General features: G+C 44.0%; 1 protein-coding gene across 1 annotated transcript in view; it reads right to left on the bottom strand.

Annotated features, from left to right (window-relative positions):
• Positions 1-22,162, bottom strand: part of SPTBN5 (spectrin beta, non-erythrocytic 5) — a 153,780-nt gene that overhangs the window by 109,921 nt on the left and 21,697 nt on the right. Inside the window, exons 12-25 of the mRNA XM_074997660.1 lie at positions 21,134-21,346; positions 19,707-19,859; positions 19,118-19,248; positions 17,357-17,608; positions 15,946-16,233; positions 14,930-15,173; positions 13,727-13,866; positions 10,717-10,816; positions 9,267-9,437; positions 7,084-7,248; positions 6,292-6,518; positions 4,610-4,796; positions 3,426-3,626; positions 1,244-1,360 (exon numbers count right to left, since the gene is read on the bottom strand). Of these exons, the coding sequence (XP_074853761.1) occupies positions 1,244-1,360; positions 3,426-3,626; positions 4,610-4,796; positions 6,292-6,518; positions 7,084-7,248; positions 9,267-9,437; positions 10,717-10,816; positions 13,727-13,866; positions 14,930-15,173; positions 15,946-16,233; positions 17,357-17,608; positions 19,118-19,248; positions 19,707-19,859; positions 21,134-21,346 (2,589 nt within the window). The remainder of the gene's footprint in view (positions 1-1,243; positions 1,361-3,425; positions 3,627-4,609; positions 4,797-6,291; positions 6,519-7,083; positions 7,249-9,266; positions 9,438-10,716; positions 10,817-13,726; positions 13,867-14,929; positions 15,174-15,945; positions 16,234-17,356; positions 17,609-19,117; positions 19,249-19,706; positions 19,860-21,133; positions 21,347-22,162) is intronic.

Genomic DNA, 22,162 nt, shown 5'->3' on the forward strand with positions numbered 1-22,162 from the left:
GGATGGCAGGAGATAAATCACTTGATCATTGTCTTCTGTTCTCCTTCTCTGGGGCACCTAGCATTGGCCACCGTCGGCAGATGGGATGCTGGGCTTGATGGACCTTTGGTCTGACCCAGTATGGCCATTCTTATGTTCTTATGTTATGTTCTTATGTCTGCCACATGGCTGGAAAGGGAGGGCTATTCCCAGAATATTTTCAATCCTGGAGAAAAGTAGGGCTCCCCATCTTCCTCTGTGACTAAACATAGGGAAATAGCTGGTGCTTTTGCTTACAGAAATGACACCGAATCCCCCAGATTTGCTTTCCGAGTCAAGCCCTTTCCAGATGCAACAGTACATTGAATTTGAATCCATACAGACAAATTCATTCTAAATTGCAGACTTGTCAGTTTCAAGCATTGAAAATAAAATAAAAAATCCTCTAGATGGTCAGACAGCTTGTTGATCAGAACAACAGAAAACTTCAGACAGACAATTTGGCAGACCAAGCAGCCATCATAGAGAATCTAAGCTGACACTGCTTAAGAAGAAAGCCTCTCTTGCTGCTAACTTTGGGAAAAGCCAACTAAGGGAAAGAAAGAATAGTGAAATGATTTATAGAGGTAGAGAAATATTTTTCCACTCATAAGCCTGAAAAAATCATTTTTATGTGGAAAATGGCATGGTATAAATGGCCCAGCTTCCATTGGTGCAAGAGACAACATTCTACTTGTTCATTCACTTTAAAACTTCTACCACCCAGAAATGGGGTTGGGCGTGAAAAATTCTTTATGACCCTGTTAAAGAACAGATGGTTCCTGCATCACTACCTCTTGCTTTATAGCCTGAACATCCTGCATCTTGAACATCCTTTCAGTTGAGACAGACAGGATGAGGGTCCTCAGCCACCTTCATCACTGTTCTTTCATCAGTCAGAGTGAGTGGTGTTCAACAATGTGAGACGTTTCTTTTACTCCCAGGGGCTATGTGCACTATTTTTGTAGCACTCATATGTGCTGCTGTTCCAAGGGATGACACACAAAGACCAAGAAAACTTTGCCTTTTAACCACTGCTTTATCTATAAGAGCCAACCTTCTCCAAAGAGACACACCCAGTCTCCAAACCCTTTAAGTCAAGACCTTTCCTTACAGTTCACCCCAAGCAGATTCCCCTGACTTACTAAGAAGGATCACTCTCATCCGTGAACAACCCATGCTACATCCCTCAAGAATAATTACTTGGGCAATAACGTTCAGTTACCTTGTGTTTCTTGATGAGTTTCAGCGTTGCAGCCTCATCTTTCCCATAATCTTTGCTGGTCACAAATGGAAGCTTTTCTGATACCCATGCCTCCAGGTCTGAGGTATTCAGCAAAAACTACCAATTAAAAAAGAGTTATTTTCCTCATAATGTTAATGCCTCTTCTTTGAGCTGATAAATTCTAGTTGCAGATTGCACTGTAAAAATTAACTTTTCCTTTGGGTGAATCTCTAGAAATTCAGTTCTAGACAATATCTTGCTTTTCACTGTTTTTACATATTCTAGATTGCAGGCTTCTTAGACCAGTGTGAGCACCACTTGTGCTCTGTAATAGGTGTATGGACACAGAGGATTAGCTTTTAGCTGCCTTACTTGAGAAGATGATCTTTGAGAAAGCAGATTAAACTACTACAGGGACTGGTCTTATTGTTGCTGCCTGCCATATGCTAGCAGGATCTTGGACATACAATAGACCCTTGAGTTATGTGGGGCTTGCATTCCTCACAACCTTCACATAACTCACATTTCACACAAGTCGGGGGAGACAGGAAGCAGGAGGCAGCTTGCGGGAGCTGCCAAATTGTCCAGCCCACCAGACTGCCACTTGGTTCTCAGCTCTCCTCCCGCCGCTTGCGGGACCCAGGAAACTGAGCAGCACATGGCTTGTCAATTTCCCAGGTCCCACCAGTGTAGAGGAACCAGGAAACAAGCTGCTGCCTGATTAGTTTCCCGTGGGAAAGGAGCTGGGAACCTGGGCTTGCAGGAGCTGGGAAAGTGACCACCCCACTATGGCTGGTCAGTTTCCTGGCTCCCAGAATGGCGGATAGAGGGGAACCAGGTTTCTCCCTGGCTTCCCCCAGTGGTGCGGCAGTCTGCCCACCTGGCTTCCCCCAGTTGGGGCAGCCTGGAGGGCAGACAGCTGCAGAGTGGCTTCAAGTTGTGCTTAACTCACATTAATGTGAGTTAAGCACAACTCAAACTTGTGCATTTTGAGAGTTTACTGAACTGTTGTATCAATTCCTGTGCAGAAGGACAAGGCCAGAACCAGTGTATCTCAATTTAAGAGAGGTCTCTTCTGGGGGTATTAAACCTAGAATTAATTTTGGATGCCTCAACTCTCTCTCTTCACATTGGTTTCCAATATTTCATGTTTTCTCTTGACCTTTTCACTTTATACACTCCTCTTTTATGAGGTAACCTAAGTACTCAATAAATACTATAGGGCAAAGTGATATACCTCTTTCACCTATGGGCAAAAAGAGATGCACATGTTGCTAGATTATCACTGGCTAGTGCCTGAGGTACACTGGCAAACTTTGTGCACACCCCTTTATGCAAACACTGTACATGCAAACTGGGTTACAGCCCTCTAATTACCCATTTATGAGAGAAAATCTGGATTAGCCAGAAGAATATTCATGTGCATTTTTCAACACGCCTGTTTTAAGTTCTTTCTTTTTAAATTTTGGCCCATATTTTATTTGGGTGAAATTTACTCCAGTTTAAGGCCTTTTCCACCATTTAAACCCTAATTTGGGGCTCAGCGTGGGCACTGCCAATGCAAGTGGCTAGTAAGAGGAACACGTGCCCCACTGAGAGGAATTTGTTATACATAGGGTCTGATCTAAATCCCACTGAAGTCAAAGGAATTCCCTCCAGTGTCTTCAGAGGGCTTGGGGTAAGAAGGGCAGAGATAATGGAGAAATAGGAGAAGATTGGGTAAGAACAAGAGGACCTGCCATGATATGGGTCCAGCTGTTCAGTGCCTTTTTTGTTTAAAAAAAAAAAAAGGAGGAGCTGGTACTCAGAGCTGGCTCCCCGCTTCAATCCCACGGCTGGGGTTGCTGTGGTAGCGGTACTTAGTAGTGACACAACAAAAGCACTGTTACTGTCCAGTCTCGCTGAGTGAGTGGTGGAACAGGGCTGGAGCTAGTGTTCCAGCACAGGAGAATACCAATTTCTGAGAGGAGATGCTGGAGATGCTGCGATATTTCTGGAGCCTAACCCATTTCCCCCAGTCCAGCCCAGCCCACCACCCACCTTGCTCTCGCTTTACGTAAGGGAAGCAAATTTCAGCACTAATAGTCTGACGTCTTAAAACAGATTTGTTTTTTCTGTAGATCACTTTGTTCTCCCCTCAGCCTGAAAAAAAAAGTTGGCGGCACTTTGTTCTAACCCATACCTGCTGGAAGCCAACAGTGTGCTGCAGCTGCTTCAACCTCTCTTCACATGCCTTCTCCAGCTCCACCCAGCTGGTGCTGAGTTCCTGGCATTTCTCCTTTATACTCTGAGATGAAGAGTGCTTGCACTCAATCATAGTCTTACCCTTTTCCAATACCCTCTGAACTTGCTGTTTGTGGGCATTCACTTCTGCCTGTAATTCCTAGAGAGCAGGAGGATGGAAAAGCAAGTGAGGGCTGGACAGTAGACAAGAAAGTGGAGCAAAGCTATCAGAAGTGGGAAATGACAGGGTGTGCACAGTTTACAAACCATGGTGGGTCTCTATCTCTAGATGCCCGCTGAATGTGAGCTGCTTCCGGGACAACCTGACAACCTTTTATTATCAATAGAAGAGGGCAATACACATTCATGCAATTTGTTATACACAGTCTGTTACGCAGATCAGAGTCTAACTCATCAGCCTGATCCTGTCTGCTAAGGCTAGTAAGCAGATGGTCTAACAGATATCTGTGAAAGACAACTAAAAAACCCAAATCCACAGAAATATTACCCTGTTAGGCTGTCATTACACAGTTACTTTGCTGTTTTCAGAAGTTTTTGTCAGGAAAAGCACTAGAGTGAAATTTAGACATCTATAGTGTGTTGTGCTGGAGACTGCACTATGCATGCTTCTCCCTGTGACACTAACTCCCTGATGGGAATCATTAATAATATAGTCAAAAATACAAGAAAGCAAGGAATAGCTATAGCATTTCACCCAGACAAGAGCAAAATCATTCCTTATATTTAGCGTGTAAGGGAACAATCTAAGAGTTTTCATGAACAGCCAGTGTTTTCTTCATAGTACTTAAGAAGAATGATTTCTTCAGGAATGGGGAGGAACTTCAGTGCCAGCAGAAATTCTGAAAATCGGACATTATAGGGCTGGATCGTATGCATATATCAAGCAATAGGAAATGCTTAACTGGAACAGTGTCCATTACCTAGCTCTGGGGCTTACATAGCAGGGAGAGTTTTCCTTTATTCTTAGTTTTCTCCTTCTGTTAGTGGGTTCATTTGTAATGGCAGTCTGGGGGGCAAATGAGAAATGTGTAGCTGTACGTTTGGAGGTGTTGGGGCAGTAGAGTGTCTGATGTGCACTATGCTCCCATAACATCTAGAGCAGGGGTAGCAAAAAGGGATTACCTTGTGCTTGTGCAGGAGGCTTTGTGCCATATCCAAGGACTTGCCGCAGTTGGTGGAGTTGGCAATGAGCAAGCGTTCACTGATCCAATTCATCTCCATGTCATAGTAATGGTAGAACTGGTATAGGTCCACAGTTGCTTGCAGCAGCTGGTGCCTCTTATCAAGAGGCACCTGCAAAGACTCAAACCTGAGGAACAGATGTCAAATTGGAGTTATCCCCACAGTCCTCTGAGGGAATTACTTGGGATACTGAAGTGTAGACTGTGACAGGCCAGACACTTTTCTATGCTAATAAATTCCCTTGGCTAGCACTGTACACAAAGAGCCTTCTTGATAGGGCTGCTTCTGGCACATTCACCTGTATGGAATTTATGTGATATGGTAAGTGTACGCAATACAGAGGAGAGCAGGAGAGCAGGCAGGCCTACATTAATCAGTATACAGTATAATCCTGATGGTAGGATTAAAAATCAACCCACCCACATAACCAGAAAATCAACAACCCAGGGCCTAGAAAGAAACAGGGCATGGTAGTGGGCTTGGCCCACGTTTTGTGACAAGAGAACAAGAGGCCAGAATGGAGAGTGGGGCCAGCCCCGTGGGACAGGAGTCACTGCAGAGTAACAGCTATGTTGGCACCACTCCTTTTGCAGGGTCTCCCACCCTCACGGGGCAAGAACCACGCCACACACCTTATAGGATTATAGAATACTAGAACTGGAAGGGACCTCAAAAGCTGATCAGGTCCAGTCCCCTGTCCTCACGGCAGGATCAGGCACCATCTACAGCATGCCTGATATTTATCTAGCTAGCTCTAAAATATCTCCTATGATGGATATGTTATTTATGTTCTCTGACACTTACCCCACTACAATGCTCCCTTTAATTTTTTCCATCTGGGGCAGAATAAATTTTATTACATGCACTGGCACCACAAGTAGAAACACATGATGCTGGCTGTGTTAGCTGTGGGCACTTCACTAATCAGATGGGCAGCACCTGAATCTCTCCTGGGTGGCCGTCCAAGCACTCAGTTTACAGGGTGTTTGTTTACACTGCCCTACTATTGCAGGTCCCCAAGTACCAGAGCACACAGGGCCCTAAAATTCTTTAATCCAGCCCTGCGAGCAGGTTGAGGAAGCAGCATTACAGTTTAATACCCTCTTTAAACACTCAGTTCTGCGCCATCTTAACCAGCATTGGAAGACAAGAACCTGGAATTTAATTCTTGACATTGTTATTGAGTTCAGTTAGTCTATGGGAGGGTGGGAGGAATGAGATTCGCTTGTGGAGACGTTGGTTCAAATCAGTCTTAATTCACAAGCAAAACGAGTTGTAATGGTCTGAACCTAGTTCCTATGAAATGTTGGACCACCTCACGGTTTAGCAAGAAGTTGGGAGGATCGGCAAGGAAGCCAAGCATTGGGATGGCAGGAGTGTTGCAGGCCAGGACAGAAGGTCACTAGCAGCATCTGAGGCAGGAGAGTAGTCAGTTGTAAAACTGAAGTGAGTTCGCAGAGTTTGGTGGCAGAAGCTTGTAGCGAAGGTGTGCCTGGCTGGCTTGCTGAGAGACAATCTTTTCTAGCAGTTAGAACAGGGATTGAGGAATCCAGAATCAAAGTTCTCTTCCCATCTCTCCTACTAATTCTTTTCTCCCAACAACTGAAAGAACATTCACTCACCTTTCCAGGTATTTTTGTGTCTCATCCAGAATCTTCTGGGAATTAAAGTGATTGGTTGCCATTTTCTTGGCCCGGGACACAATGGAATTCATTTTCTCAGCCAGCTCCCCCGTCTCCTTTTCCAATTGACTGTGCTGCTTGAGCAGATCACGGCTGGAGCGCAGGTCATGGCCTGTCTCAGCATCCTGAAGAACCTTCTCAATCTTTTCTATCTTCTCTTTTGCATCCTACCGTGAGCAGATGAACATGTGTTAGCTCAGACCTTGCCCTATATGTTCTTCCACTCTTTTCCTCCACCCTGTCTATCCTAGAAGGAGGCTCTCTGCACTCTGCACTGTGCTTTGCAAACCCTTTCTCAGGATAAAAAGCAGGGTTCTCTAAAGTTGAGTCATCTTTTTGGAACATTCTGGTACCCCTTTTCCAGCCACTTGACCAGATTTCCCAAAATCCAATCCTTTAAATATTTGAAGCGACAAAATATTTAAAATTTCTTAACACTCAGAGATCCACAACTGTAGCTGTACCACCACAAGGGTTCTCTTAAATGATGGTACTGCACAGTTTAACAGCCTTGTGTTTCTCTCATTCAACTCTCCTTGGTATATAAAATTGCCTGTGTAACAATTATTCTTTTGGTGCTGAGAAGAGACAAAATGAATACTACAACAAGATGTCACCCTCAGGGGCTTCTCTCTTTACTAATCTTTGTGGTGAGCTTTTTGTGGCAACTGACAACATGGAGAGTACCAGCTCAGTCAAGTCGCTCTCCACCAAAATCAACCACTTCCTGACCTGGAGCAGTTCCATGAGTTGTTCTTCCTGTCCAGCCTGTCTCAATTTGTCTCCTCGCTCTATCATCTTGTTGTACAATTTCTCCCACTTCTTCTTCAGCTCTGACATCTTGTCCCGGATAGAAGCTGCAGCATAATGGTCATCTTGAATCAGCTGATTTCCAATCTGGGGAAACACATTTCATTATGTAAAGGTCACAAAAAGAGGCACAACCAATGCTAATAATGCTGCCCTACCCCCCGAAATGCTGGGTTTTATAAATTTGAATTTGACTATCCTCACCTCCACCAAAAGTCAACTTATTGCTGCCACACTCAATTGTCAAACATGGACTGTTGTAGCAGTGCATTGTGGGAACCTATCCCACAGCTCCCTCATCCCCATAGCATTGTAGATATTTTTGCTGGTGTAGTATGGGAAAAAATGCCCCACAAGTGGTTTTGAGTATGATGTCATCTTCTCACATTGCATTGCCCTCACTGTCTACTGCGGAAAGCAAATGGCCATTTTTTCAGAGTGAAAGAAGTAAAAGTAGGGAATTCCAGACAAAGGAAAACCAAATAGGCTGGCTTCAGAAGAAACAATGCCCCAGGCAGGGGGTCTGTCGTATTGACCTGGAAAACTGGCCCTCCAGCCACTCTCCCCTCCCCCACACTTGAATCCAGAAACGTTATCCCTGAAAATATTGCAGGAACAGAGCACACCTTAAAGAAAGAGACAAACAGTAAAGTTGAGGGAAAAAGAATTTGTGATGCAGAATTTCTGGCTTTCCACTTCATTACACTGATGTGTGAAACTCAGGGGATGGAGCTCAACAAATTTCCACATGCATGAATGACTCTGTGCCCTGGGATCACCCAGGTGTCTGTGCCATCTCAACGGCCCCCTCCACCCCTGAAAGCACCCCTGCCTGGGCAGAATGGTATGACTTCTACCTGATAAGTCAACTAGTGCTCCAGGCATGAGATTGCCCTATCTGGCTCCCCCACATTTTGTTAGGGGTGTCATGAGGTGAGGGGGATTTCAGTTGAAGGACCAGTTGACAAGGATCCTTCAGTGTGTTGCACAGGTGGGGGAGCCAGTCCCAATTGCCTGTTTGGGGGCCACCCCACCACTTCCCATTGGAGTGTGTTGTGGTGGGGCGTTTCAGTTGATGGGCCAGTTGAAACAGTCCCTTCCCTGGTGACAGCCAGTCCCTGAAAATCTTTGCTGTGGGAGAGAGACTTCCCCTGCCCCCGACAACAGCAAGCCCCGAAAATCGTTTCTGCCTTTGGAACCTTCACTGCACCCAAGCCAGGACATGGTGCTGCCCAGCAGCATGGTCCACACTATGCAGCAGGCATATCCTTTTATTGGGTCGGGGGCTAGCCATGTGATGTGGTTGGGCACGAGAAAGACCCCGACTGCATGCTGCCTGTGTGGGGTAGGGGGCTGCCCCGCACAAATGTAGACTGTAAAAAAGAAGTTTCTCAGCCTCTCATACAAGCATGACCCCCACAGCTTAGCTGCCACGTGGTGTGGTGGGGCAAGGGCTGGGGCCACTGCTGAAAAAAAAAAAAATCTAAGTGCTCAGCTTCCAGAACCATGAACTCCACCTTGGGACTATTTTTAATGGGCTTCCTGGTGCTGAATTCAAATTCACAGGTTTCCTGTTACCTAATTCCTGCAGACCTGGAGAGCACTCGAGACGGAAGCAGACAGAGAGGACAACCGTGGGGCATTGTGGGATACATACAGAACATCTCTGGAGTCTAATAAAGCTGATTTAAAGATATGGCTTTTCCACACTAGCCTTAATTTGAACTTGACACTACACTGAGATACTTTTGACAATGTTATAATATTGACCTTAGCTCTCCCTAAAATCAACCTAATGGTATTTACAGTGAAGACAATGACATTGTAAAATTGAGCGAACAGCCTTAAATTTGACTTTATCATGTAGCGTAGACATAGCCTTAGTGTCTATAATTCACGTGCACCCCATCACACCTTTAACCTGCCATGCTAGGATTTGCAAACTTAGTGCTAAAAAGTACCCAAAACCATCACTTAAGCAAAGACGTATCCGTTGTGTGAATGGCTTTGCTGGCTACAGGGCTGTTTCACAGGCTCTTAGAATAAATCAAGAAAGTCCATTTGCAAATAAAGCCAAACCTAACAAACACTGGCCACACCCTCACCATTATCAACTCTGCAAAGTGCTTCTTGTTTGCCATCATCTCCTTCTCAGCAGCCTCGTGCCACTTCAGTTTGCGCAAGATATTTGTTGGATCTCGATAAGACTCATCTGATGCAATTTTATACTTCTCTTCCATCCATATCAGCAGCTCAGCAACATCATGGTTGAACTCCTATTAAAGACAGGATTACATATATTTAACTCCTGATTATACACAGACTGAAGGACAGCAGTTTGCAGTGGATTCTGAGAACTCCTTCAGTAAATATTTGGTACTTTCTTTATCTAAGTGTCGGGGAACCCAGTTTCTTTTACAATGAAAGACAATTTGAGTAAACAGTACTCTGTGTTGATGGGTCAGAACCCTGGATTGCTGACAGACTGGGACAATCTTTTGCAGCAAATAAGGTAATATGTTGTTTCCCCCATTTGGGCAATATTTCCTCTCCCCACTGCTATCAGTAACCAGTGAAGACGCAGATTTCAAGCAGAAAATGGATTTATAAAAGGGGCTGACCCACCATTATGACCAAACTGCAGCATCAAAGTGGGTGGTCAACATTCCATTACTGGCATTCAGTTGCAGGAGGGACACACATCTAGGACCAATGTAGTAATTCATGCCCCCCAATTTGTTTGTGCATGCATGCATGTGTGTGTGTGTGAAAGAGAGGCTTTAATGACTAGAGCCTACAGAATGCAGGTAGGAAAATGCAAAATGAGTCAGGCTGAGGCACCTTTGAAAATCAGATCTCATAAGACAAATTCTTTCCTTGCTTGTGTGGTAGAAATTATAGTTAATGAAAATATGACCAAAAATACCAAATGTTCAGTTCTGTTCGTCCTTACCATTCATCAGTTTTACATTCATGTAACCATGTTTATATCAATGGAGTACTCACAATTAGTACTGGTATAAGTAAGAGGAGAATCGGGCCCAATAGAAACTTTCCTTTCATAGGGAGAAGCTGAACTAGACTCTTCTTCTCACTGGTTCTGGAGTCTGAGCTCTTTTGCTTGTTCTACCCAGTTATAATTCACTGTGGGAGCGCCAGTCCTCAGTGAAGTAACACCTGAGCCCAATGGGCCAAGGCCCAAGATGACATCCACAAGGACATTACTTAGTGACCAAGACGTCTACGTGTTCTTTTATTACGTGCTTTAATTTTTTGTGTTAATTGGACTCACAGTATATTTCACTATGGCCTATTCGATACGCTCTGATCACTCCAGCAGTGTTAAATGAGTTCTTTAAATAAGTTTGCCAGTAATCTAGGCATTCTACATGTGGGTCAACATTTGCTACTTCCTGCTCTTAGGTGAAGTGGGCTGTGGTTGGGGACAAGGACTGTACTTAATCTTTGTAGCCTTGGCTCCAGACTGCAGAGAATGTTAACCAGCTGCAGTCCCACAGTTTCCTTTAGACCGCTTTAGAACACCAGCCCTTTCACCTGCAGCTGAAGAGATGCCAGCAGCTTCTTTTTCTTCTGTTCATTACCCTGCCTCAGCCGTTCCCATTGGTTCTGGAATGTGGCCATTCTCTCCTCGATCCTGCACAGAAAAGAGGACAAAAAGGAATGACAAAGGAGCAAGGGCACTGAGCTGTGTGGGTTTCCTGGGTCATTCTGTATTTCCGGTTCTGATAACTTTGGACTAGATTTAATCTAACCCAATGTGCCTGTTGCTAAGCGCCAAGAGGTATAAGGCCCAGTACCTTGCATCCCTTTGCACAACCATGCTGGGTTTTCCAAGAATGGTGTGTGTGTGTGTGTGTGTGTGTGTGTGTGTGTGTGTGTGTGAGAGAGAGAGAGAGAGAGAGAGAGAGAGAGAGAGAGAGAGAGAGAGAGAGAGGTGGGGGGGGGTGGGGAATGGCAGTTTTCTGGCTAGCTACAGCCTCTTATGTGCAGATAGGTGGGAAAAGGATGGATGGGATGAGGATGGATGGACTTATAATTATTACAGGCTGCACCTCCCTGGTTCAGCACCCTTGGGACCTGAGTCCGTTATGGGGTTGCTGGCGGATGCTGGCTCTGGCCTCCTGCTGCTTCCTGTGGGAGATAATGCCTCCAATGCTAGCCCACTGCAGGGCTGCTGGGATGCTGGCTCCAGCTTGCCCTCCTTTCCCAACTCTCTGGTCCAGGAGCATCCCTCATCTGGCAAGACCAGGGATGTCGTTGGATCAGTGTGTCAGTTTTTAGCAGGTGCAACTTGTATTAAGAACTATTGGTATGACGGTAGCTCCTCAAATATGCTGGGCACAGTATATTCATGTAAGCCTATACAGTACATATTTGTGTTTAATTCACTCCCACCCTAACAAATATCTACTAAGGAGGTAGTTCAAAGGTTTGTGAAACTCTCAGCTTCGTTTCTGGGGAAGTTTACATAGAGAGCTTGAGTGCATAAGACATCTTCCTTTAATTTGAGCACATGGAACCGATCCTTAGCTAGTATAAATCAATGGTTCTATCAAAGCTGATGGAAATACAAATACACCAGCTGAGGATATGACTCAGGGCTATTTTCCCCAGAGTAAGTCATCTGAATGACAGACAAATATGTCTTTATAACTAATGAAGACCTATCTTAGAACCACCCCCAAAATGACTGAACTTGTACAAACATATGTTCCACTGCAGCTCGGGCACAGGTGCCATATTTGTGCATTAGAACTTCTCTTTTTTCACCTCCTTTCCACATTACCATAGTGTCTCTGTTTTCTTGTTTGTTTTACTTAGGTCCATTTTTCATCCTGCTTCTTCTTTGGGCTCTCTCTGTGCTCAGCTGTGCTCTTCCCCTCCCAACTACTCTCCCCAAAGCAGAATGTGGGCCAATAACATTTAAGTGTGGGGTAATGCAAACACAGTAAGGTACACAAGTTCACCTTTAAACCCTGGCTTTTGGCTCTCGTGTGTCTTTTGCCATACAAATTTATTCTGTGAAATTGCCAAAGCCGCTGCCTCTCTCTTTTCATATTTAATTTCAACTTTGCCACAACATATCATGACAGTAATGGTATCAGAGTAGGAGACAGCCAGTATAAGCAACTTAAAGCACAAATTGTGGCTTTTCAGTTTACCCCCAGCACTCTTACTGTCACAGTTGTGCTCTCTAAACAGACAGGGCCCAATTATCATTTACACTAAGGCTTCTTTACATCGCTCTAGCACTGTAAAGGAGCCATGAATTACACTGACTCCCACTGTAAGGCCACACTGTAGTGCCATGGTGGTGTAAAAGGGCCATAACTAGATGAGAATCAGACCCACAGCAAAAGAATTACAGCCGTTGTTCCTTTGTGAAATGCTCTGACATTTATTGTATTCATACAATATATTATTGATACTCTCAAATGCAAGGAACACAAAATTATAAGAGAATTTTAATGAGTTCTTCAGTAAAGAGATCATAGAACCATAGGGTTAAGAGACACCATAAGGTGTATGCAGTGTAAAATGCAAGGAGGAAAACTTAGGTATTCTCCATTATTGTACCAAAAAGGGAACTGAATGTGCTGCCCTGGTCATCAGAGTACAGGAATTGCATAGCTTTGCAATACCAGCTCCACTTTCTTCATGTTAAGCAGTAGTATGGAATGAAATAAGATAATTCCCACTTTCCCACCCAAATCAGAACACCACAGCTCATCGACTGATGGAGTTTGGTATGAATGCTGGATCTTCCGATGGCACCTCATGGTTTGTAAAAACTAAATGGCTTCAGTGGAGTTGCTGTCTTGTCGTCCTCCTCTTTGGACCTGTGACAGACCCAGAGCAGTTGGCTACAATAGTTTGGCAGAGGGCAGACATATTAGGAGCCAGGTGAACGGTTTCCTGAATAAACTACCAAGGATTGCTGTCACATTATCAAGGCAGGCAGGCACCTGAGGCTAATTAAGAGCTTGCCTAAAGCAGCAGGTTAATCAAGCACCTGCAGTCAATTAAGGCCTGCTAGGCGACCTTAAAAGGTAAGATACCTGCAGGTAAGAGAGGGGGAAGAAGCGTATTGCTGGAGATCTGAGGAAAGCATACCTGTGCTGAAGGAGGAAACGGTTGCTTGGGTACCAGGGAGAAGGTAACTAGGGGAGCATTTGGGAAGTGGCCCAGGAAGAAGGCTGTGGTGCTGGGGGGTAAAAAACCCTGTCAGTTACCACTACCTAGTGGACTACCTAGGGTCTTTAGGCTTGAATCCCAAAGCAGTGGATAGGTCTGGGATTCCTCCCAACAGCACAAAAAGTCTGCCCCTGGAAAGGGGGCCAGGATTAGGAAGGGTATTCACTCCGATCAGTTGACTGTGCAATGAGGAAGATGGCTCAGTAAGCTGTGAGTCTGGACTCTAGGAAATGGTAAGAAGCCGTGTGGAGGGTCACAGTGAGCCCCTGAGGCCCACTAACTGGCTAGATGCATGGGGCACAGCACAGCTTTGTCACAGAACCTAGGCTAAGAATGGCTCTGAACTCACATGCCAGAAGCGAAGTGCCTGTTCCTCACTAGCTTCTCTCCATACTCATTCATCACTTCAGCCCGTTGCTTCAGCACCACCAGCAGTCGTTCAAAATCCTCATGCCGCTTGAGAAGGGTGTGAACAGCATCCACATGGTCCTGGGATGGGTGCGGGGAGGAGAAGAAAAAATGATCAGATTTCACTCTGGTAACATGGCTGCCTCTGTGGCAGTGGAAGAGATGGTATCATTTCTAGTTCTGTGCAGGTCCTTACTTTCTTCCCTGTACATGAAGTCAATTGTTGGTTTTCTACACCATTGTGTCCATTCAGGGCTTTGAGCAAGTCTGCAGCTCTGCCTTGCAGGATCTCTCATTCCTCATGTTTTCTCCTGCCCTAAAAGTCTTTTCCCTGCTGTTAACTGTAGCAGCATGGGGCCACCCTAGGGTAAGCATCGTGCCTGTCTCAGTGAAGTATGATGGGGCTCCCAGTTTCACAAACTTTTAAAACAACTCTTATTTTGGAAATTCTTAACAGCTATTTTAGATCCCTCTGTTGATCTGACATTTGTTTACCCAAAAATAGCAGCAACCCAGTCTCTGTAGATTCTAACGGTATTAGTAACTACTTTATCATCCCACTTAAAGAGAAGTCTCCAACCAGAGTTAATTGTACTCATATCCTCTTTTCCTTGCCTCTCCCCTTTGGAGGTGAGATCACTACATATTTGCCCCTGCCTGTCTACTGTTAAATGTTTTAAGACTACCCAACTAGAACACATCTGTTTTCCTGTGAAATGTACCAGGTACTTCCTTGCTATTATTTTACTGATTGCAATAATGTGCTAATGGATGATGAAAGAGAACAAATACCAAAAAAATATGGAAAAAGCATGGTGAAAAGGTTAACCAGAACATCCTACTTCAAATGCACAAACACACCTATGGGCTACAACTGCAGTTCTGTGTTTGTGTCTTTTATCAGTTATAAGCCTGCTTTTCATTTACAAAAGTGAATAAAGGCGAATTGGGTCTGGTGGAGGCAGCTTCTGCACAGTAACCCATCATTGTTACAAAAATGCTGCGACCTGTCAGCTTGGCTTCAAATTCTGGGTTTTGAGCCACAGGAGAGCAGTTGCCACTGAATCTCAGTTCTGACAGAGTCATTGTGGGTTGGGGCTATTCTGGGTGTGGAGTGGGAGCAGGAGATTGGTCTGATACATACCCCAAGGTCATCTACTCGTAGAAAAGCCTCATGGCTGGAGAGGGTCGCACTGATGCGATCTGCTTCTCTATTGAACTTTTGTAGTTCCAAGCCATCCTGAAGCTTCTTCTTCCGTTGCTCCCACATCTCCTCCAGTTCACTGCTTTCGTGAGGAAGCTTCTGCATAATCTGGCGCGTATCCTGGGTCCTGTTGCTGGGCTGACTATGCATTACCTTCTGTCCCAGCTCTTCTAGCTGTGTAAACCTGCTCCAAGTTACACAAAAAGGACAAGTTACTGTGAGAGGAGACTTGAGCTTGGTGTTCTCCTGGCAAAGCACAAGAACAGTTAAACCACCTCCTCCTCCTCACATAGCTTCCCCGTTTCTCTGATGCTGCCGCTGGTGTATTCCTTACTTTCTTGATCAGAATTGCCATTACTGATCGCTTCCCCTGTTAACTTCCCCTTCACATACCAGTCTGCCAGCTGGTGCCAAAATTGGTTGCTCAGGGTTGTACATATGAGCTGGCCAATAGTTTTCTTCTTTTTTCAGTTGGCTTGAGAGCCCAAGAAAAGAGGCAGTCAGCCATTAAATGGGACAGAAGCAGCAGCTTATGCCTGTTTTTATAAAGGGAGAGATGGGGCTGGTGGCCTGCAAGTCTGGCATGCTTGGCTCACAAGACTGGAGGAGACAGGTGACTAAGTGATTGGACTGATCTGGCAGAAGTGATCTGGGAAGGAAAAGAAGGCTGGAGACTTTAAAATAGACTGCTTCCTCCCTCCTGGGTATCAGGAGCAGGAGAGAAGGCAGCTATTGCAGCCAGACATTGAGTTAGCAGGCAGTTTCAGTTGGTATAGGGAAATTAATTGGGTTATGTGCACAGTCAGCTTTTATTTTCTTCACACTAAATTTTACATGCACCATCACTTTCATACCAAGTTTGTCTCCAGATCTCTTTTCTGGGTAAGCTCCAGGCCTCTCTAGTGCTTCAGCTCCAGTACCGCACCCTCCTTCATCACCCTGGAAGTAAACTCTACCTTTCCTTTTGAGCGCGAATTTCCTTCAGCAGGTCCTGATGTTCCTTCAGCAACTGCTCTGCAGAAGCCACATCTATGCCCATCTCTTTACTGCTCAGTTTCTCCCTGATACCATCTGCCCACAGCAGAAGCCTGCGGCTGTCCTGCAGGAAAGCCTGTTGACTCTGTGCCAGCTCCAGTGCTGTCTCCCTCTCTTTAGTCTGTAACTTGAGTGTGACCAGCAGCTTCTCCATGTTCTCCACTTGCTCTTTGATAGACCTGCTCTCTGCAGGATTGGTATCCTTAATCCTAGGCAAGGAAACCAAACAATACCCATGACATAGTTTCAGAAATAACTTCAGTCTTAGAGTTTGATCCAGCTCATATTAAAATCAATGGGATGGTGGTGTTAGTGGTTCTTCCCAAAAAGAGGATCAGGTAGGGAGCTCCATGTTCCTGATCAATAGTAAACAGCACAGACACAGTGATTATAGAGACCTCAAGAAAATGCATCCTATCAAAAGACTTTACAGGTGATTGTGCCTTCTATCACTCAGGATCAAAGTAGGTTGCTTTTCGTTATTTTAATTTTCTGGCTTAGTTAGGACAGGAGTGTTGAAAACTAGTATATCACAGCAAGAAATTCAGTACCTTTACTTCTAAGATAAACCTTTACGATGACAATTAACTGCCTTTTTTCCATAGCCTGACTCCATCTTGACACCTTTTCCCCAGCCATTACAGGTTTCAGTGTACGGTATCATCTCTGATCAGCGTAGAACAAAGATATTGTAGGACTAGTTTCCATAAGCAGATATAAATGACTGCGTCTTTCCTGCTCCCAGATACCAGGAAAAGCACAATTGCACCCTATGCCCCTTTTACTGCATGCTATGTTCCTTGTCACGTGCCAAAATAAATAGGATGATTAAATTTCTTAGCTTATTGAAATGTTTCCTTTTTATAGTTCAGAACAGGGAATGGCTAACAGAAGGGAACAGGTGTGTTGCAATGGACTCATGGTATAGAACAAACTCAGTGGGAACTGCGCTGTGTTGATAATTCATTATATATCACATTCCACTACATGTGCCGGGGACATGGGTTGGAAGAATAGCTCAGTCATTCAATATCACCCTAGCCAATAATGAATTTTTATTCTCCTCCATTAATAATATAGGGATTCCTTCTATGCAGACAACATTAGGAGCGAGCTATACAGACAGTCATCCAACTCTACCCAGGATAGACGTTCTCACTCAAAGAGGAAAAGGAGCAATGATGACAGCCAGGCAGGGAGAGCAAGTTCACAGGAGAAATTGACCTAGGTGTATGTCAGCCTTTCCAAACTGCATGTACTCTACTCGCTTTGCTTCAAACATGAAATAAGAGCAGTTGGCAAAACCACAGCAACAAATGACTGATTCCTTACGATTTGGCAACACTCTTCAGGTATTCAATTTTCCTCTCCAGGACCAGGACCTCTCTGCCAAAGGCCGACAGCCTACGCTGGACCGCTTCCAGTGAGACAGGCGTGTTACCAGGTTCCAAGTCCCTGAGATGGACCATCTTGTCTTGTATTAGCCCTTTGGTGCTCTGGCAGTCTTGGAGGAATGTCCTCACATCAGCCACCTCAATCAGCTCAGAACCCTTTTCCTCCTTCAGAGCTTCCAGACGCTCCCATCTAGGAATGGAAAAACAACTGCAACAGCTGTATCCAAACACTGAAACCACGGTGCCTTTGCCTATGAGGGGAAAAGTAGATTTCTGGTGGATTTGTTGCACACTCCATTAAAAATCACACATGGCCAAATTCACCTCTATGCAGGGGTGGGGTGGGCGAGGCACAAGCTCAGTGCTCTCTTTATATACATACCACTACAATCTTCAAAATAAAGACTGTTTGCACTTAAAGGACTAGGACTAGTGGTTGGCCTCTACACTTGGAGGAATGTCCCCTCTAATGAGATGTCCCCCTCTCGCACCCAAAGGAAGCAGATATCACACTGTTGATATTATGCAAAGAAAATAATCAGAATAAGGACCCAGTTGTGCCTAGATGTTTCTGACCATGGTAGGGGCTATATGCTTCCAAAAGCCCATATAAAAATGCTTTTGTGAAAACACAGTTGATATAAAACAGGTTGTTATATTTACCATTTTCAGGCATGGATACCTCAGGCAGACATCCTTATCCCTTCCCCCGCTAGGTATCTGCTAGGTATTTGATCTCTCCCAGCTGGATTTTCCCAGTGCTCAGATTGCATTTAGCTGTGCAACACAGGTTGAACCAAACTGAAGAGCCCATTGCTTATTCCAAATGTATTCTCCCTGTTATCATCTATCTATTTAGGACCTCTCAAGCCTGATCTTTGTATCACAGCACAAGGAAGTGAGTAGCATGCAACGAGACTTCTATCCCTCCTGCTTCCAGTGCAAGAGTCAGGCCTCTTCCCAATGCATAAATGGTATACCCATTGACAAAATGAGAGAATCCATGACTTGGCAATAGTTCTTGTGATTTATATATTTTCCCATATCTCCAGTCATTAGCTATTGGGAAAATAATTTTCAAATGGGAACACAAGCAGAAAGATCCCATTCCCATGTAGGTACTAAAATGAACATTTAGGTGTGTACAGTAGGCATATGTATGAGCGTCAATTAAGGTGGCCATTGTACCAGACACACACACACACGGAAAAGTGAGCCACTTGCCTGCCTATAGAAACTGCTTGTCCTTTTCAATGACTGATTGCCAAGAGCAGAGAATAGCTTTTCCATTACAGCTGTCATAATACCATAAGCTCCTAGTCAGTGTAGGTAGACTACCTGCTGCTTCTTATCTTATCGTTATCCTAGTTTTGTCAGACCATCTCCAGCAGCTCTGCATTAAGCTGTGATGCAAAGAATTCTGGTTGGTTTGATTCCACTGATTCTTGGCAAATAATTCTACTTAGCTTTACTTGAGTTATAAATAAAAGAGATTCTACATATGTAATTCTTAAAAGCTTCCCCAATTAAGTAATGCAAATTGCAGTGACTAACAGCAACTTTCCATAGACAGCCCTCTATCTCTACACCTTTGTGCATGCCAAAATATATCAGAAAGGTATTTTCTTCAGGATAGTTTATGCTGGGAATGAAAAGTCCTTGATGAGGTGATTCCCCATTCTTCCAGGGCCACCTTTACCTCTTACTGATCTCTTTAATGTGGGCTTCGATCTCATTCTGTTTGCTGGGACTGCTCTTTACAAACTTATCTGCTAGGTGTTTGATCTCTCCCAGCTGGATTTTCCCAGCAGCCATTTCCACTAGAAAGCTCTAAAACAGAAAAAAAAATAAATACAGGGATAATGTATGAAGTGAAGATCTAAAAACTTATCATCTCTATGGAACTGCTGTCATATTAATCTTCTATTTGTGTAGCCAGTATGCTTTGCTGTCCAATTTATTTCTTTTCTTTCTGTTCATTCAACTACCTCTTGTTAGAGTATGAGCCTCTTAGTCCACAGATACATAAGCTTATTCTGGTATAATATACATTCCATCCTACCTCCCTGATGAGAACAACTTATTCTGGCATAAATCTGCTGTTACAGACTCACACCTTAGCTTACATGGAACAAACTTTCCTGCACAGACAAAACCCTATGGATTAAAATTCAATTAACAAAATGAATGCGGAAGTAACTTTGTTGGAGTCCTCCATTTCCTCACATACATCCATTCTCCCATAGTTAGTCTGTTTCAGAAGTTTACACTGAATGGCAATGAGGTACCTCATATTTCTGCTGCGTGACTTCCACATTGTCTGCTTCTGGCTGAAGGGTGCGGAAAATTTTGGCCTTATCTTCCATCCAAGACTGAAATTCTTCACAGGAGCTGTAGTAGCGGTACAACCGGATCATCTCCTCCAGGCCTTTCTTCCTGTGCTGTATGACAGATGGAAAATCAAGTATTGTGGAACACAGGCCTTTTGCAGAATGAGATTCCCCGGCTAAATAACTAAAGCACACAGATTAACCTGCTAGGTTGGTGGCAGTTCTCCCTGCTAACACACAGGCTATGTCTACATGACAGCCCTATTTTGAAATAACAGAACCACACATCAAATGCATTTCAAAACCGCACCCAGCTATTTTGAAATAGCATTTCAGGTTCCACAGCACTCTTTTGAAATAGTGCCACTAGATCCCATTATGGCCTACTTCAAAATAGGTGTTATTCCTCAGGAAATGACATTTACTGGAATCAAAATAATGTACCTGCTATTTTGAATTTGCTTTGAAATAGCATGTTGGCATGTTGACATAGCCACTGTTATTTTGAGATAACTTGGCTGTGTAGACTTAAGCACAGCAAATATAACTGGCATCTTGAGCTTGGAATACTGGTTCTTGGGCAACAAAAACTGAGTGTGTCAGAGAACAGATGCTCACAAAGCCTGACAAGCAAAATATTTCACAGTGGTGTATGCTGCCTGACTGAAGATACAAGTCAACACTACTAAGGGAGCATTAACCCTTTAATCGTAAGCATGTGTACAGGCACTGGTTGCAGGAAAAATAGGAATCAGAGGGTTTGCATGGCAACTTTTTGGGCAGGACCTCTTGGAGATTGATGATACTGAGGAACAAAATGAAAAACTAATGGTCTTTTGTGAGCCCCTGTGTTAAAGTTTCCAGTCTTTATCACTACAGCCCCAAGACTTAGGGTTAACCTCCCATGTTTCTCCTATTTAGGAGAGGTTCCCCCCACCCCCACCCCAGTAACAGGCAAACTCCCATAAAGCCAAGGAGTTACAGAAGGGAGCTATGCTCCCCAAAATAGAAGAATTGGAAGGAGAATGTAAAGATTATAGAAATAAATGGGTGGTTATCACGCAACAATGGATAAACCAGACTAGATAACAGCTGAAGCAAAACACATTTAAAGCTTAAATAAAAGTTCTGATTGTTTAAGTTTCACCTATGATTGATTTCTCTCCTACTGCTAATGTGATACTGGCCAAAATCAGAAAAGCATTGCGCAATTTAACATAGCCACCAGTTTGTCCTGAGGCTGCATAGTTCAGAATTGCAGCACTGTCAGAGCTGAACAAGAGAAGCTAACAGAACACTAGCCCATGCTTTGCATGGTGTGAGACTCCACTATTAACCTCCAAGACAAGCTACACAAGCACAAAGGATTAAAATATGTACAATACCTCAGCCATGCTCTGCAGGTTTTCATAAAGTAAGTTAATTTTATTCTGGGTCTGCCAGATATTCTCTGGAACAAAGTGAGGGTCCGTATCAAGTGGATTAGAAAATCCAGTATCCGGGGTTGCCCAATGCACTTTGTGGCTTGATGCTAGTTTATTGATCCTCAGGTTTAGGCAGCTCTGGGTATGACCCTTCTCCAGTGGCACTGATATCACCTGTTAAAGTACAACAGAATCAGTCCGAGAGGCTGTGGTGAATCGGTGCTCCAGACCTCAAGGATAAATTAAAGGACTAAATTTTCAAAATGATCGGTCTGACTCGGAGTGTTAGATATTACAAATTGCAGATGCCTGTGTGTTATGTATTGAACACACTGAATGAGGGGTGTTAGGCCATAGCTGGAGATCAAGTGAGTTTAATGAGACAAATCAAGAAGCAGTGGAATCAAATGGAAGTCTGAATTCTGCTAAGATGATTACAGAAAAGCCTGAGGTTAGAAGATTCAAGCAAGTTAAGTATTGGAATCATGGAAGAGGAGGAAGAGAGGCATTGGTTGGTATATAAGAGGTATTTGGAAGGTGACCTGGATTAAGTAGAAAGCAATAACAATGTGGAGAGGAGTAGGAGATGTGTGGGAGCTAAGGGAGAAGAAAGATGTTGATGAGACAGTCTTGGTGCTAAAGGACCAAGATCTCTCTTTCTAGGACATCTTCAGCGACAGCCAGCAGAATGGACCCTGACTCAACTATAATTAAGAGCTCATTGAATCTGGGTTTTTCTGTTCGATAGGAAATTCCAACATTTCAAAAACTGTTTTCATTCTAATTTGGAAAGAAAACTTATTTTGACCTGGAGAACTGAAACATTCCATTCCAAAAAGACTGACATGGAACATCTGGACCTTATCTAAATGATTTTCTGAATAACATTTTGTCAGAACCGACACATATTCATAAAATCTTGCAATTTCACCAAACTTCATCCAGATCTAATAAATAAAAACAAAGGGGAAGGAGAGGGCCATAACCCCA

This window comes from Carettochelys insculpta, chromosome 6, assembly GCF_033958435.1.
Source record: "Carettochelys insculpta isolate YL-2023 chromosome 6, ASM3395843v1, whole genome shotgun sequence".
Lineage (NCBI taxonomy): Eukaryota > Metazoa > Chordata > Testudines > Carettochelyidae > Carettochelys > Carettochelys insculpta.